General features: G+C 34.9%; 1 protein-coding gene across 9 annotated transcripts in view; it reads left to right on the top strand.

The window, feature by feature from the left end:
- Window positions 1-17,865, top strand: part of LMO3 (LIM domain only 3) — a 62,491-nt gene extending 44,626 nt beyond the window's left edge. For all 9 annotated transcript variants that reach the window (XM_021922088.2, XM_021922087.2, XM_021922083.2 and 6 more), the window contains 2 exons: window positions 6,093-6,218; window positions 14,703-17,865. In XM_021922088.2, the coding sequence (XP_021777780.1) occupies window positions 6,093-6,218; window positions 14,703-14,808 (232 nt within the window). In that variant the 3' untranslated portion in view covers window positions 14,809-17,865. The remainder of the gene's footprint in view (window positions 1-6,092; window positions 6,219-14,702) is intronic.
- Window positions 17,866-18,124: the final 259 nt, after the last annotated feature.

The following is an 18,124-nucleotide window of genomic DNA, read 5'->3' as shown; positions in this document are numbered from 1 at the left end:
AGCTTGACTACTGTAAATAGTGCTGTAATAAACGTGAGAGTGCAGATATCTCTTCAACATACTGATTTCATTTCATTTTAATCCAGTAGTGGGATTGCTGGGTCATGTGGTAGTTCTGTTTTTAATTATTTGAGGAATCTCCATACTGTTTTCTATAATGGTTGCACTCATTTGCAATCTCACCAACAGTGTCAGTGTTCCTTTTTTCAACCTTTTAATCTTAACTTCAGGAAAATTCAAAATCATCAATGAAAATATTTAATATGGGGTAGACCTAACTGCAACAATTAGAAACATTGTTCAAAATAATATTAAACATTTATGTTTTTATTTGTACATTCTAAAATGTTCAGCGTTTTCTTTTTTACTTTTCTTTAACTGTCATAATACGTTTATCTCTATGACAGTGGAGCACAGGCTGAGAACCCAAAAAGAGAAAGAACAATAGACTCAACTCTCAACTCTCTATGGCCTGTAATGGGTTAACTTTTTAAGTTTAAAACAAAACAAAAGAATTGAATGTTGAAAGTGTTTTCATTTTCTTTTTTTTTTTTTTTTTTTTTTTGGACAGAGTCTGGCTCTGTTGCCCAGGCTGGAGTGCAGTGGCGCAATCTTGGCTCACTGCAACCTCTGCCTCCTGGGTTCATGCCATTCTGCCTCAGCCTCCTGAGTAGCTGGGACTACAGGTGCCCGCCACCACGCCTGGCTAATTTTTGTTTGTTTGTTTGTTTGTTTGTTTGTTTGTTTGTTTGTTTTAGTAGAGACGGGGTTTCACCGTGTTGGCCAGTATGGTCTCGATCTCCTGACCTCGTGATCTGCCAGCCTAGGCCTCCCAAAGTGCTGGGATTACAGGCGTGAGCCACCACGCACGGCCTAAAGTGTTTTCATTTTCTATCATTACCTTCCTTAGTTGAAAAAGAGGAAAGTAGATGAGAAGCATGTTTGTCATAGACAAAAAAGCAATTGTCCTTCTCAATCTGTAAAAATGTTCATTCCTTCCCGCAAAACACATTCAGTAAAATTTTTCCATCCAACAGTCAAAAGTTAAAAATCTTTCCAATGGATTACAATTTCATATTATTTGAAAGCCAAACTTTCCTTTCTCTGTTCATCTGTAGTTATTCTATAGTTTTATTTTAGATAGGATTATAACTAAACTAGTCTTATCTTTAATATTTTAACAAATATTAGACCAGGTATAGTGGCTCACACCTATAATTTGAGCACTTTGGGAGGAAAAGTTGGGAGGATTGCTTCAGCCTAAGAGTGTGAGTTCAGCCTGGGCAACATAGAGAGACCCCATCTCTACAAAATTTTTTTTAAAAATTCGCCAAGTGTGTTGGTATGCACCTGTGGTCCCAGCTACTTGGGAAGCTGAGGCAGGAAGATCACTTAAGCTAGGAGGTCAAGTCTGCAGTGACTCGTGTTCATACCACTACATTCCAGCCTAGGTGACAGAGTGAGACTCTATCTAAAATAAAATAAAATAACTTCTAAATGTATGCATATTTATCTCATTAAATGAGGATTGCTTGACTACTGATCTGATCTTTATTCAGAATCAGGGTTTACTGCAGTGACATATTTGTGCACTTTCCTCAAATATTAAATTAATTTGAGTCAAATACTATGCTTCCCATAGCTTGGAGGAATTTGATTTGGTGACTGGAGCCACTGACCTGGTTAAAAAAATCTATACATACATCTGGTGCTGTGAAATAAAAGACACTAATACAATGAACACTCATTTCCCCCTGATGCCTGTATAAACCATATTCATTATTGCTATGTTAAATGATTATATGTCTTGAGTTTTTCCCTACCCCCAGTCCGCAGGAACTTTAGAAATGGATATACACGGCCGGGCGCGGTGGCTCAAGCCTGTAATCCCAGCACTTTGGGAGGCCGAGACGGGCGGATCACGAGGTCAGGAGATCGAGACCATCCTGGCTAACATGGTGAAACCCCCGTCTCTACTAAAAAAGTACAAAAAGCTAGCCGGGCGAGGTGGCGGGTGCCTGTAGTCCCAGCTACTTGAGAGGCTGAGGCAGGAGAATGGCGTGAACCCGGGAGGCCAAGCTTGCAGTGAGCTGAGATCCGGCCACTGCACTCCAGCCTGGGCAACAGAGCGAGACTCCATCTCAAAAAAAAAAAGATCAAAAAAAAAAAAAAAGAAATGGGTATACACTAAACCATAAAGAGTTTGCTTGATTTATGGCAATGTTGCCGAAGCTGTTGAACATTTAGTAAAAATGCAAAATGTTCTGGTGCCTTTAAAAACATCTAAACTTGTTTTGTCTTAGTTCTTGCAATGCCACCCATACACAAAAGTTATTAAATATTTCTCTGTGCATGCTCACTACAGTGTGGCAGGTGTAATACAGCATACAGGTAGGCTGAGTTCTTACCCATAGGAAAGTTAGAAAGTTATCTGTTAGGTTTTTATATTCATGTCTGTTTTTATACAGACAAAACGAGGTAGTGAAAGCAAAAAAAAAAAATGGAATAGAAAGGGAACAGAAACATCTTTGGGATTTCAACAGATATTAATAGTTATATGCACTGATATTGTAAAGCCGGTACTTGTCACCTTTTACATTATAATCCCACTTTTGGAAGTGTGTCAGAAAGAAGATAAAGGTCATATTGCTTAAGGCCTACTATGAACATAAATGATAGGGAAAAAAATCTAGCCCATAAATTGGCAAATTACCATGTACCGTGATTTAATAATCTATAAGACATCTTAAAATGAGCAAAATGGATCATTGAACTTATTTTTTTTTCCTTACCATAAATGTATAAGCTGCTATGCTGTGATTAATTTAGATCAAAATTTCACAATGACTTCCTTTTTAAAATAATGCTTTGTCTATCTCAGTGTACGACTAAGAGCTCTTAGGCCCTCTTATGTAGGGGATGAGACTGTATAAGCACTACAAACAAGAATTTACAGGGATCTCCAGCTTAAATGGAAAAGTGGATCTATGATACCTTTATAAACGAGTGTGGGAGTAAAGGGTGCAGAGGAAGAGGTTACAAGAATTTTCAGGATTATGAGTACTCAAAATGAATTAGATAGTTAAGAGACTGTTTTTAAATATTTCCTAGGCACAGTCTGAAAAAAAAATCTTACAAATGAGAACTATGCATGTCTTATGCTTAATTGACATATATGAAAATTCTTTTGCCTCGAAACCCAGATGTCATGTTTGGAAACCAAAGGATAACATTATACATTTGAAAACCCCATTTCATAAAAGAATACTTTGTCTCTTTTCCCAGAGAATCTTGGGTTTGTCCCACTGAGAAAAAAGAGAACTCGAATGTAGCTGTAGAATGATCTCTTGATCCTTGGACAAAACTGAGGAAAAAGTCTAACAAATGCATCGCTTTGCAGTAAATTAGATCAGATTTCCGCATCTCCGCACTCAGTCTGTGAGCTGACAGTTCAGTAAAATGTTCCCTTGTAAGGTTCGCCCTCTTAGGAAAAGGGGCAATAATTCATCATTAGGATATCAGAGTCCAGGTGTAGATGGAAACTGATGGAGCCTCCAGCGAGGCAGGGAAAGTGCGTGGAAGAAGAAAATTTTATCTGAAGCCTAATTCCCTGGTTACAGCAGAGAATAATTAAGATAATATTGCTTCAAGAGTCCTTTAATGATTAAAAATCACATATGCAGAATCCATAAATTGGAGGGCAACAAATTGGAAGGCTATAACGTCAGAGAACTGTTTTGTGCACATTGTAGTGGAAAGTACACTCGTGGCAGTGCGCCGTACGGGCAGCCATCAGAGACGCGGACCATTCCAAGGACTTTGTTTAGATGCAACAAATCATTTGTCTGTTATTAACCCAGAGCTTGTAATTATGCAGATTGCCATAGATTTTCCTGGGCCTGGAAGTGAGATTGAGGGTTGTTCACAGTATAGCAGGCAGCTCAGGGCTGGCCATGCATTACTGAACTTGCCACATTTATCATGTTGACTGATGGCAGCAGAAGCAGGTCTCAGGTCCCAGTGGTTAATGTAGTGGGTAATTAACTGTCATTTGCCTAGTAATAGGCTGATGATCAATGGTTTGTGTGGAAACAAATTCTAATCAGGTAGCTGATAAATGCTCAGCTAGCGAGAGCAATTGAAATTGGGGGAAACTATGTCCAGAATTTCAAAATGGCATTGTGTGTGTATGTTTATTAGATATGAGCAAACTGAATAATTCTTAAAAACGGCTTTATCGCATGTTAACCAGATTTTATATACACAAGTATATCTATATTCATTGAATAAAGAACTTTTAAGTTTTTCTTATTTCTCAAAAATAATAAAGAACAGTAGAAACGACGGCACTTGTAAGTGATGTGCCTCCTAAGTAGGTCATGTTAAGTACACTGAAAAATAAATATGAAATGTTAGAATGAACTAAAAAAATTCTTCTTACAAATGAATAGGATGAAAGCTTTAGTTTGTGATGGTTTTATTTTTTGATGATGCCAGTAGGAGATGTAAGGTATTCCATTTTCGAGGAAGTTCTTTTTAAAGAAATATTATTTATCAAAATACGGATTACAAACTGAGAACATGAAGGTTATTTGTGTTATATTCCTTAAAATAAGCATACTAAAGTATTTTTAAATTCGTGAAGGAAAATAAGTGTTTAACAATTATGAATTTGATCTTCTGGAATGTAAACTTCGCTTACTTTTTATCAAGTGCACAGACTGTGTTAACAAAGTCTTTAAAATGCATTTATTGTTTCTCCCTTCAAGGCGCTTATGCTCTTCAAGAGACCATCCAATAAAAATATGAGCGTAAACATTTATGGCACATTTTGCCAGACACTTAGAAACCGTCCTCACAACTGTTTCCAACAACTGTCATTATGCTGGTAAAAGGAAATAGTGATAAACTTGAAAATGAATATGCAAGCCTTAAGAAAAGGCTTCCCTTTGGAGTCTATAGAAAGTCATAACAGACTTCAGCACATTTGTGCCTAATCCTGAAATTCAATAAAATGAAAGGCTACGTTTTTTAAAAGTACATTTTTATAACCAAAATGAGTTTTCTGTATAGCACCTTTGAATTCATTAGTTTAGAACTGCTTTTAATTTGGTCTTTCCCATGAGAGCTATTATATTTTCCTCCTGTCAGCCTGACGCTGGAGAAAAAAAGAAAACTGGCAGATGTGGTGTTTTTCATCTAGTTTGCTTCCTAGTTAAAAAAAAAAAAAAGTGCATTAACTACTATGCATGGAATATTATTTATAATAATTCTTTCCCACCACTATCAACTTTAAAGAAACTTGGTTTAAATATTGCCAGTGCAAATGGATAAAATATTTCCTCACATTATGAAATGAAAGACATTTTATTTTGTACGTATTTTTAGGTCATTACAAGAACGATTCTCAGGAATCTGCAGCAAATAGGAATTTTTTGAAATCCTAGACAATTCCAGTGGTTCTAACAGTATATTATGCTTCAATTTCTGGCCTAGCTGTATATAGTTTACAGCCTCATTTACTTTAATGTGCTACTTGAATAACATAATCGTAGCTATAACTGTGGTATAGAGCCATAAGGTGCATGTATGTGCCTCTATGTTTTTTGACTATTTAAATGGCTTGTTCATAAATGTATTTTTAATAATAACAGCAAACCTTTTAGTAACTAAATGTCAAAAAATAATGAGTCATTCATTAGTTGGTTCCTTTCCCAACTGAAATGTTTAATATATAACATTAAGATCAAAGTTACATTGCTTTTATATTTTCTGTATACTCTAACCCAGAGAAGATTTTTGCTATGAATTCACCCCCATTGACTTCTGTTGATGTGTAGTTATGTAAGCTTCCTAATGTATTTGTCTTTTCCTTTTCTTCTCAAACAAGATGTGATTTTCATCAAGGAAGGTCAACGGAGAATATATTGCAGAAGAATATTTATGCATACACCTAGGATAAAACCCACTTGTGTACATCATAAGGCATTGTGTATTGATAGCTTTACAGGGTGTATTAGCATCATCTCTCTTCACAATCTCAGATTTCTCTGTAAGAGTTTCTAAAAAAAAAAAAATGTTTCTTATTCTAGGCTCTTCGGTGTAACGGGAAACTGTGCTGCCTGTAGTAAGCTCATCCCTGCCTTTGAGATGGTGATGCGTGCCAAGGACAATGTTTACCACCTGGACTGCTTTGCATGTCAGCTTTGTAATCAGAGGTAAGCAGATCTCTTTTTGGTCTCTAAAAAATGGTAAGCCTCTCTGTGCTGACTATTGATTTAATAGGTGGAAATTATATTCATACATTTAAAGCAATTAATCTCAGCATTTTTTATGTTCTGTAAACTTTAATCCTATGCCAGAAACAAACCACTAAGGAGAAGAAAGGTTTTAAGACTTACTTCTACCTGAAAGAAAAGCATCATATAAGAGCACATAACAGAAAATGGAAACACTTCTGTAAACTTTGACTTCTTTTACTCATTCCTTTCTTTTATTATTTTCCTGTCTTTTAAAAAGTACTTTTAAATATCTCCTTTATTGTACGACTTATGTGAGCAAATAAATTGTCAGTGAAGCAAATATACAGGAATTTGTTGCGGGCATTTTGTATTCTTCTTATTTTTTATATTTTAATTTCCTTATCTCTCGTGTTTTTGTTTTTGTTTTTTTAACACAAGGTCTGGTTCTGTCACCCAGCCTGGAGTGCAGTGGCGCTAACATGGGTCATGCAGCCTCAATTTCTGTGCTCAAGCAATCCTCCTGCTTCAGCCTCCCAAGTAGCTGGGAGTACAGGTGTGCACTACCATGCCTGGCTAATTTTTTTTTTCATTTTTTATAGAGACGGAGTATCACTATGTTACCCAGGCTGGTCTCAAACTCCTGGCCTCAAGCAGTCCTCCCACCTCAGCCTCCCAAAGTGTGGGGATTATAGGCATGAGCCTCCACCCCCACCCACTGTAGATGTTTACCTTAAATTTTAACCCTGTGCTATATGTACTTTTGCAGTTATTTCAGTTATCTTTGAGAATCAGGCCAGATATAGCTAATAATTAAACAATTATCATCATTAGAGAGGAGCATTTGAAAAAGTGTTGAACAGGGAATCTGGATACCTAAATTCTAATATGGGCTCTGCCACTAATAAGCTGTGTGATCTTAAACCAAAACTTTCCCTCTCTGGACCTCAGGTTTTTCATTTGTAACGTATGAAGCTGAATTAGTTCATCTCAGAGAATTCTTTCAGCTCGAAAGTATTATCACTTAATTCCATTTTTTTCTTATTGAAAGTTATATTTTTTTATTTCTGTGAAAACTATATACTACTGGCACCTATTTTATGTGATAAATGGAGAGGATTTTAGAATATTAAAATATACATATTAAAAATACAACATTTCAAAAATTAGGACACTTGATAGATTTTAATGAAAATGAATTCACTGAGTTTCTGTGAGAACACCTGAATGGAGTATAGAATCGATAAGTATTAGTTGCATCAAGTTCTCAGTTACTGTAATTTACTCTGAAAGGCACTATTTGATGCAGAATCTTCTCATGAGACCCTGTAGAACAGTAGAAAGAATGTGACATTTACAGTGAGAACGGGATTCACATTTCAGCACTGCCATATATTAGCGAATGTATTAGCTGTGTGATCTTGAGTATGTTACTTAATCTCTCTGAATGTGATTCCCACACCCATAAAATAGAAACACTAATACCTCTCTTGCAGAGTTTGAAACTTAAATGAAATAATTTATATTAAATGTCGGGAACACAACAGGCTCTCAGAAGTTAGTTATTTTTGTAATTTACCAAGTAATATTCCGCTACCTTGACTTTCCCACAAGACATTATATCACAATAGTGCTTCTTGCTAAATGTAGATATTCAGATTGCATAAAAAACAAATGCTCATATCTCTATCTGGTTAAATTCATGGGAGCATAATTTATTAAATAAGGTGTATAACAGTTTGAAGGCATATGCTATACATTGCTAAATGATCTCCAGGAAAGTTATACCAGTTACCCTCCTGGCAGAAATCTATAAAACTACGCATTCCCTCACATTCACTCTAGGAATTATGTTTTTTTAAAAAAAAATCCTTGCCACCTTGAGTGATGATTTCTAACTATAATTTCTAATTGGCATTTATTTGATTCCTGGTGGTCCTTTGGTATTCCTTCTTTTAAAGAAGTAGGCAGTTTATGTCCTTTGTCCATTTTTTTCTATTAAGTAGGCTTACCTTTTTTATCCATGTTCTACATAGAAAATAAAAACATCATTCAAGTGCTAAACCCAGCCTAAATTCTATTATGATGCAAAGTAATTGTAGGTTGTTAATGCTATTTACAAATCATATATCAATTTTATTTCACCATTGAAATAAAAAGTTGCATTCACGATTAAGTCTGTCTCCTCAGGAGAACTCAGTCAAGTAAGACAAACACTCCTAAATTTTGACTCTAAAACTGTTCACATTCTTATTGCTGCAAAATACTATTCTAGTATCATTATTAAAGTACCTAATATATTTCTGTCTTCGCTTCATTTATTACATGCCATAATGGGACTGCATATCTTTAGTGCTGGTTATGCACAATTAGCACTTAGTTATTGTCGTGTCACTTCAGCCCTTACAAGACAAACTTCTTTAATGCAAGAAGTCAGCTAATCTTCATCAGTCAAGCAAAGCAGACAAATTTTGTTACCCAGGATACAGAAGGCTTTAATAGAGGAGATTCTCCTTTTACTCTGAAGTTTGCTTCAGTCCCCTCTAGGAAACCCGTATCCCACTTCCAGTAGCCAAATCGTTGTCACAATATTGCACTTTTTCAAGTGAAACACAAGGCAAATAGGTAATTCATAGGCATTTTCCCTTAAGCAAACTTTATTGACTTCTGAAGTTGTGGAATTACACAGGTTTGTGAATTGTATTCAGCAGTCATTTCATCTTAACTTTTAAATCAAAGTATCATTAAGATCCAAAGCATTTCAAAAAGTAACAGTAATAATAACCTTTCAGGATTGATTGTTCCTTATATATAGATCTTCTCTGCCCCTTTTAGAGGAGTATAGCTAAAATGTGAATCCTGCATTAAAATTCTGCTAGTTTCTCTATTTTAAAAGGTACCGCAGGAGGGTTATTTAAGCTTGTTTTATGGTATCTTGAATCTCATTCAGAATTGGAAGATTCTATATAACTGGTTAATTTCTTAAAGGTGAATCAGTCCCTTAGAAAACTCAGTAAAACTAAATGATAGTTTTGTAAGAAAAGGAAAAAAAAAAAAAAAGCTTGTGATGAGATTTTCCCAAATAAGTAAAATTATGTAACAATTAATTTTCTTTTTTTTCAGAATAAAGCACTGTGCTAGGCTCTGTGGAAGCTGAGGTTGATAAAATCTAGTTTATTTCTTAGAGGTGTCCAGAGCTATGGGAGACACAGGACATCAAAGACTCACAGAAGAGTGTAATCGATGCTAAATAGATCTATACTGAAGGAAGAGAGAGCCATCCTTCTTGAAGTGTTAGGGAAGCATCAAAAGCCTGATGTGCTGAGTCTTAACAAAAAGAACTCCCTAGAACTGGTTGACTTATAGGAAGTGTGTCTGCTGGGGGTTGGGGAAGATGAGGGAGCCGGGGAGCAGTGAGGAAAGGAATTTTCAGCAAATTGAGCAACGTGCAAAGGCATGCAGATGTGAAAGCATTTGACGGGTTTAGGAAATGAAAAGCAGCTCAGTATGTTCAGAGATTAGAGAAGCGGTTTGGTAGGCATATGGAGGAGTAGAAAGAGAGCAAGCACCTAGAGGAAATGAAATTGTAAACTTAGTCTTTGAAAAGCCATTAAATAAAAGTCAAAATGAATACAAATTTAAACTAGTCATCTAAAATGCATTTGTTATTTAAAGCTATTGGTTTCTGGAATAAATCTACCTTAACCAATTTTTATTGACCACACACCTTAAGTGGTAGTACAGTTTATGATGGTTCTGCAAAGGGTTCAAAAGAAATATCACTCGTGGTCGTTTCCCGCAGAACTGCTGACTATAATGGGAAACCAGTTACACTTTCATGAGAAATTTTGAAACACCAAAATAAACAGTACACCAATAAATAAGTGCTTTGGGAGAGAGCAGAATAAGCAAATTTACATGGTCAGAGGATGTTGATGGAGCGAATGGGAACTCAAGCATTGTTAGAATTTAAGTAGACAGAAAAAGGGGAGCAATATTTATTGCTGGGGAACACCTTAAGTAAAGGTGAAAAGATTATCATTACCAAATAGTAATGATAGCGAATTCTGATAAAGTATTAGTCAAACACCCAACACTGTTCTGAGAATTTTACATGTACTCACTCATTTAATACTCAAAATATCCCATAAATAGGTAGTTACTAGCTTCATTTGACAGATGAGGAAAGTAAAGTATAATAAATGTAAGTCACTTGCCCAAGATTACAGTAAGAAGAAAATGGTAGACTCAAGATTTAAACCCAAGGAATCTGGTCTCCCTCTCTGGAGTCAGGTTCATTTCAACAGAGGTATTTTATTGTCTGACTAAGAGCATATAAATGTGAGTCGATATAGTGGAGTTAAGGTAAGGTAAACTTTGAATCATGTATAGCAAGATTTGGGGTGCGGGCAGTGTAATTTGATACAGTAAGGGTTGTTAGCGGTGAGATGCAGAATGGCAACCGGATTGTCAGTGGGAAAGACAGGAAATTTGTTCACAGGTGTATAGTGGTGGAATAGAGTACACAACCCAGAACTCTTACTGAAAACAGGATAGTATGGAAATCTCTAACTTACAGTTAACTGAAGATGTGGAATAGGAAAGTATAGACACTAGAAATATGGATTGGATCTCCCTTGTTATCTAAGTGTTGTGAGATAGAAATTAATCATAATTGTCAGTCACTAACTTTAGGAAAAGAAGATGGCTAGGCTAACATTTTTATTTCTTAAAAGGGATGTTACCAGTGGAGGCTTCTTAGCATAGGCTTTTGATAACCTGCTTAAATTAAGCACTATATTTTATAAGGATGATTTACTAGTTGTGCTTGTTTCATATACTTCTCAAGTCTCTAAGACTATATGAAGAAGCACTCAAAAATATCTAGAAATTAAATCTAATATTCCAAAACATCAGAATCAGATGGTTTAATAATCCGATTGGGCATCTTCTTATTCCTTACCATAATTTTTTTTAAATGAGGGTAAAACTAATTGAACTGAGCATACTACAAGTAATTAGGGTCAGATTATAAGAAGGATTATGTTTATTTTTAGTAATTGTAGCCTGTTAATATACTTGCGGTATCCTCTGGCTATCACTCCTTTCATAATGCTTTTTTTTTTTTTTCCTGCAAATGCTGAATCTCGTAAGAAGTTGGTTAAATAACACTAGAAATTAGCATTTCTTACAAAATCACAGTTACAGATTAATGTGTTAAATACGTACTCTGTATTGCTGTCCCTCAAATTTCTTTATATGTATATATGAAGCATTTTTTAAAGAGGGTATCAACCTTAATTGCATACCAATCATAATCTGCTCTTAACCACAGCTTTCAAGGCTGTTTTGTTTGAGTCACATGTGCAAATGTGACATCCCTCATCCATGTTCTGTTTCATCTTGACCTTTAAGTATAAATTGAAATGCGTATAAAATGCAGTTTATCCAGTTGATAGCGTATTAGTAGTAAAATGTGTCAGGTAAGGATATTTTAGAAAAGTTCTCTGTCCCTCTCTCTCTCTCTCTCTCTCCCCCTCTGTTGCTGTATATATACCACCTAATTGAATAGTAGGCAGACTTTTTTAAAGTTACGCAAAAGAGAGGCTGAGGCAGGAGAATGGCGTGAACTCGGGAGGCGGAGCTTGCAGTGAGCCGAGGTTGCGCCACTGCACTCCAGTCTGGGCGACAGAGCAGGACTCCATCTAAAAAAAAAAGAAAGAAAGAAAGAAAGAAAAGAAAAGTTATGCAAAAGAATAGTAGTCCTACAAAGAACCCAGCTATACCCTGTATTGCCGTTTAATCTTCACATTATTCTTGTAGCCTGCATGCTTTACTGCCCTCAGGTAAAAGCTTGAGTCTTGAATCCAAAAAGACGTGGGTTATTTTCCTTCCCTTATTACATACGTTCTAACTATAGAATCTTGGGCAGGGTTTTTAAATTCTGGAATGGAATCTTAGGTTTTTCTTCTGTAAAAAGCCATGATAATGCTTACTTTCTAGGTTGGATGTAGGGAATAAATGTGATCATGAACATACATGCTTAGCATTTAGCACATGGTAAGTATTAAAAGGTGGCTATTTTACCTATAGTCCAAACACTGAGGTAAGATTTTAGATATTTCATTTCTACTCCTTGCCACAAGCCTACAAAGGCGACTGATGTCACAGGTATTAAAAACCAAAGTTTTAGTTTCAATTATCGAAAGTGGGAAGGTAGAGTTTGGACCCTACTGGTTGCACTATACCTCTCCACCTTTCAGACACTTTTCATTTGAACCTCTCTATAATCTAGTTACAGGGCTCTTTTTCTCTTACACATGGGGAACTGAGCCAGGGATGGTCTGAACTGTACCCAGGTCTTGCAACGGGTAGGTGATAGAGGCAGGATTCAAGACAGATCCCCAGGCTCTTGGTTTTGTGTTTTCTCACTATAATTACCTTGAATTTATTATTCTACAAATACAAATTTTCTAAACGTGAAGGCCTCTAAAGGTACGAACGGCATGACATAACATGGGAACATGACAAAGAAAACGTTTTTATTTGATGGCTAGTAGAATTTTAGGGCTTACTAAAGAAGTAAAGCAAAATTTTAAACAATATGGAGTTAAAAGAGAGTATTTCCGGATTAAATGGTTTTTAGAAAAAATGATTCAGTAATATCAGCTGGAACACAAGAGTGTTTTATTGAATCTACTTGTTTTTGGTGACATTTTATTATTTGCATATTAGTCGAAATTAATTTCAACAGTAATATAAATTTATAACTTTGAACAGTAAACATATTCTACATGGCTATTTTGTATAATTTCACATAAAAAATAAGCTATCAGTTTGACTACTTAGGTCTATTCAACAAGAGAAATATTTCCTTTTATTCAGCATATCCTAGTCATCAGGATATTGTCAAACCGGTTTGTACATCATTATTGAAGGGCAACATTTAAAGGATACAGGTTACAACTAATACAAGGAAAATATACTTAAAGCCCCAAACTTGAATTATTTATTGTATCCAGTAGCTTTGACCACAAACAGCCCTAGGATTTCAAGATCAGTGCATAGTCTGTGCTTTCAATCAACACCATCAGCAGGCAGTAATCCTGGGGAAAAAAAGTAAATTCCACAAATAAACAGACCAATTTTCCTTTAAGAGGAAAGCTAATTCTTTTCAATCTACTTTTTTTTTTATTACACTATTTTCCCCTCTATCTACTTAGCTAGTGTAAGGATAAATTTCCAAAGCTACCCAGTTGGAAAAAATAATAAGTTCACTGTTTGTCTAGCATTCCAATCTTTGCAAATGTAAATCAGTCCAACTGCTCCTCATTTAAACCTTCAACTTCACAAAACATTAAAGGGTGGTTTTCACTACACAATTTAATCTATCCACTAAGGTTTCTGCTGGAACATCATTTGAAATTGACTATCTGATAAAGAGAGACTACTATCAAAGGTCAGAGAGGTCAACTTGTATAATTACAAGTAGTTTTACTGGGTCAACTCTACCAGACACCACTGTTTGAAGGTTAAATTGTTACAATTAAATATATATACAGATCTCCCCAGAGTTACTTTATTGTTAAATGTACCGGAAACAGAAAAAGCATTTATTTCTGACCTTAATTGTGTCCAACGTGTCACCATGGGGAAATCATACAAAAAGAACATTTATTAAAAACATTACAGGCTTGCACATTAAACAATGCTTTATAAAATAAAATGCATAATTAGCTATTGGAAACTCGTTTAATTTATCACATCAATATTAAGTAGTTCATTTAGGTTACTCCCTTTGGTTAAATTGGAAGTGCTCTAAGAAATGACATCTACTATTTCATGTTAGTGAACTTGCCACAAACAAAGGAATATGGCTCAGCATCAGAGTCTAATGCTAGAGCAACTCTCACTTCAGAATGATTACTTCTAGATTACTAAAATTTAATCACATTTTAATAACAGAGTAAAAGAAAGCTTTAAATGGGAAGCTTTAAAATGGGCTATTTTCTAATTGTTTGATTCATTTTAATGCCTTTTCCTTTTTTATTAAGTGCCTAAATGGCCAGAGATGAAATCATCCATAATTACTGCAGTGAAACATTATTACCATTCTTTCTTTTATTTTAATGGGTGTAAATACAGATCAGTTCCTTTTATTTTTTTTATTTCCAATGTGGGAAAGAAAAAAAAAAAAGCAAGTCATCTTGGGTGCCCAAAGTGTATATCTCAATATCCTTACAATTTTTGCATGCAAAGGCAAGATTTCAAATGTGTGCAACATTTCATTAAATGAAGTAAATGGTAAATGGTTTAATTCTGATCATGAAGACAACTGTCTAAGCCAGTTTTTCAGATTCAGAGAATTACCTTGTGAAACTATTATTAGGAAAATAAATCTTCATATTTATAGATCCAAATGAAATGGTCTTAACCACATTTTATTGTTTAAAATATTTTCAGATTTTGTGTTGGAGACAAATTTTTCCTAAAGAATAACATGATCCTTTGCCAGACGGACTACGAGGAAGGTTTAATGAAAGAAGGTTATGCACCCCAGGTTCGCTGATCTATCAACATCACCCCATTAAGAATACAAAGCACTACATTCTTTTATCTTTTTTGCTCCACATGTATATAAGAATCGACACAGGAACCTACTGAATAGCGTAGATATAGGAAGGCAGGATGGTTATATGGAATAAAAGGCGGACTGCATCTGTATGTAGTGAAATTGCCCCAGTTCAGAGTTGAATGTTTATTATTAAAGAAAAAAGTAATGTACATATTGCTGGATTTTTTTGCTTGCTATTCGTTTTTGTGTCACTTGGCATGAGATGTTTATTTTGGACTATTGTATATAATGTATTGTAATATTTGAAGCACAAATGTAATACAGTTTTATTGTGTTACCATTTGTGTTCCGTTTGCTTCTTTGTATTGTTGCATTTAGTACAATCAGTGTTTAAACTTACTGTATATTTATGCTTTCTGTATTTACCAGCTATTTTAAATGAGCTGTAACTTTCTAGTAAAGAATTGAAAAGCAAATCTCACTAATGATACACAGATAGATAAAGCAAGTCTATCAACATTAAAAATACTAAAAAATAAAGACACACACAGAGCATTTTAGTGACATCCGCTACTTATTGCCGCTATAAGTTAGAGTCTATCAGTGTTCTTGTTATAACCCCCTATTTTCAGGGGGTTAAAAATAAGCTTTAAAAAATACATAAAAATTTCATCTTAAAGCACTTTCATTTTATACCAACGTGAAAAGTGCCATTTTTAGAATAACTTTAAAGCTTAACAGGTTTCCTTTTAATATCCTTTTTTTGTGTGCTCTTTACCTACACAATGGCTTTCTTTTGCTTTTTCAGCCACACCCCTTATGTGAACTAGTGCCTTTGGGTATCATGTAAAATTTTTTCCAAAGGGTTACTTTAAAAATCTGTTACCACAATTATGAGATAATCTTTAAGCGATAAATTAAACTTGTTGTATAAATTCTGCCCAGATCTCTCCACAAGAGCTGAGGGTTTAATAACTTTATGGCTTAATAAATGTATGACACTGAAAAGATTTGAGTGTGAATCTACTGAAATCACTATAATGCACATTGAAGCTGTGATGGTATTTGAGTGGTGAGGTTACTTTTGATCAGAGCAACATAATGCTCATAGAATCTTCTAGAAGAAGAGAAACAAAGGGATTGATAAAAAGCTGAGAGCTAGTGATTATATATTTTTTTGTATTTACCTGACATTTATTTTAATGTTCAAAAAGTAAACGCATTAAGTTTGATGTGTTTTACTCTCTCACTGTTTTAAGTAATTACCAACTCAGAATACATCACTCTTAGGCTGAAATTTGTCTTTCCATTTTTTAAGGTGAAATAGTACTACCTTACATGATAGCATACAAAGAAGAAAGCTCTAGAAACAGAAATTATGGAGAATGATTATTTAAATTACAATTAAGGAAATGAGAATATGATCCCCTCTTCTGGGCTGCCCACAAACTTGCTTCTTTGCTTTTGCTCCTTGTAATAGAACTACTTTTCAACAAATCTAATTCTACACGGCACCATTAACCGTATTTTCACTACAGCAAACTTAGTGCTATGGGTTTGCTTTTTCTTTGTTTTTTCTCGATCACTTGTATAGGAAACAATATTTTCCAGTGTTATTTGCATATATATTTTGTCCTTACAATATATGCATTACAGATGAAAATTAAATGTTATACCTGGATTCTTGGGTTGGGGCCAAAATATTAAGCTGAAAATAATGCTGGTGTGGATTTGTTTTAAAACAAAGCTTTATTATGAACATGCATGTGAATCTGGATATTGCCTCTTATTTTTAAGAAAATGGTTCTGTGAAAAGTGAATGATATGTATTTTTACAAATGCTTCATGGTTAGGAATCTTCAAGTCCCATGTTCCCCAGATTTGAGATATACTAAAGAAAGAAATTCAAAAATAGCTATTTGGGGCCTACAAAAATAACTATTATTTTAGCCTTAGAGCCTTACACTTGTTTCATGAAGAGAAAGGACTTGCATAACCAAAATAAACAAAGCAAGACACATTAAAAATGTGTGGGGGAGAGAGAAGTGAAAAGTGGCTTTCTTAATGCAGCCCTGCTGGTCCCCATTAACAATTGCTTGAAATTCACGTGGATGTAAAATTATAATTGTCAGTATCTTATTCAGATGATCTTTTAAGGTTTAGCTGGTTTTGCTTTTGTTTATCTATATGTCAAAATACTTGTAAATTGGGAAAAAAACTTCTCTCAGCTTCTTGAAGCTGTTCAACTATCCTTGCCATTGGAAGACCAAACAAGGTTTTCACTTTTTCTTTCACATAATATGCTGAGAAATATTTCTGATGCTTTTTACTACAAACAAAATTACTCACCTGGATTAAAGATTAAGGCCTTAATCTGTTTAGATTATCTTTAATCTCCATGAAATTGTGAAACAAGACAGGAATAATGTTTCAGCTATAGGCCGTTTTACAGCTAATTGCCCATAAATTGTAGCATTTATTGACCTGAAGTACTAAGCTAATTGTCTTGACTACTCAAAGCCCCTGAATTGTTGTCAACTTTCTCCTTTGTGTTGTGTAGCCCTAACGTCATTTAGCTTGTTGTCTGATGCCTCCAGTAGGACACCTTTGATGGAGCTTAGCGAAAGCTCCCTTCCTAAGATGCATCTCGCATAGGCTGCCTATGATGAAGGACCGTGCACCTCCACTCCAACAGAGTGCTGAGTTTAAAGCTGACCTGTGTTTGTAATTTCACTTTCATCTTGCTTAATAAATATCTGCTGGATTCTTTCATTCACTTTTTTACATTTGGATTTATGTTTTTAATAAAAGGGGTGTTATACTATTTGATTGCACTTAATCGGCAAAATTTAAGGTGATCTCTAGAAAGCATATGTTAAGTCCATGAAAAGAAAAAAAGGTGTGTGAGGACATTTACTTTCTAAAGCTAAGTCATAACAAACATAGACAAAGCACCCCAAATGTTTCTCTGAATGTTACGTTTAGGATCTCTGAGCTAGGTCGTTTCCTGCTGTTTATTTTTATGGGGAAAATAAAACTCTCAAACATGAAGGTAGCGATTGCTGGGTGTAATTTTGCGCATTTATACAAATTTTAAGTGATCTTTCTGAAAGCAACTCTGTTGCTGTTGTCAGATTAAATTTCAAATTTTCTATTCTGTATAATGAATTAAAACAGGAAACTCAATTCTACATTTTTGCAGAAGAGATGTTGCACCTTAACTGAAACAGGGCACTGAAAATTATATCTGTAGTAAAACATGCCATACAAAAGTATTTTCCTTTCAACTATCACTTTAGGCAAACCACTC

Source organism: Papio anubis, chromosome 9 (genome assembly GCF_008728515.1).
Source record: "Papio anubis isolate 15944 chromosome 9, Panubis1.0, whole genome shotgun sequence".
In the NCBI taxonomy this organism is placed as follows: Eukaryota; Metazoa; Chordata; class Mammalia; order Primates; family Cercopithecidae; genus Papio; species Papio anubis.
This window is presented reverse-complemented; position numbering and strand designations above follow the sequence as displayed.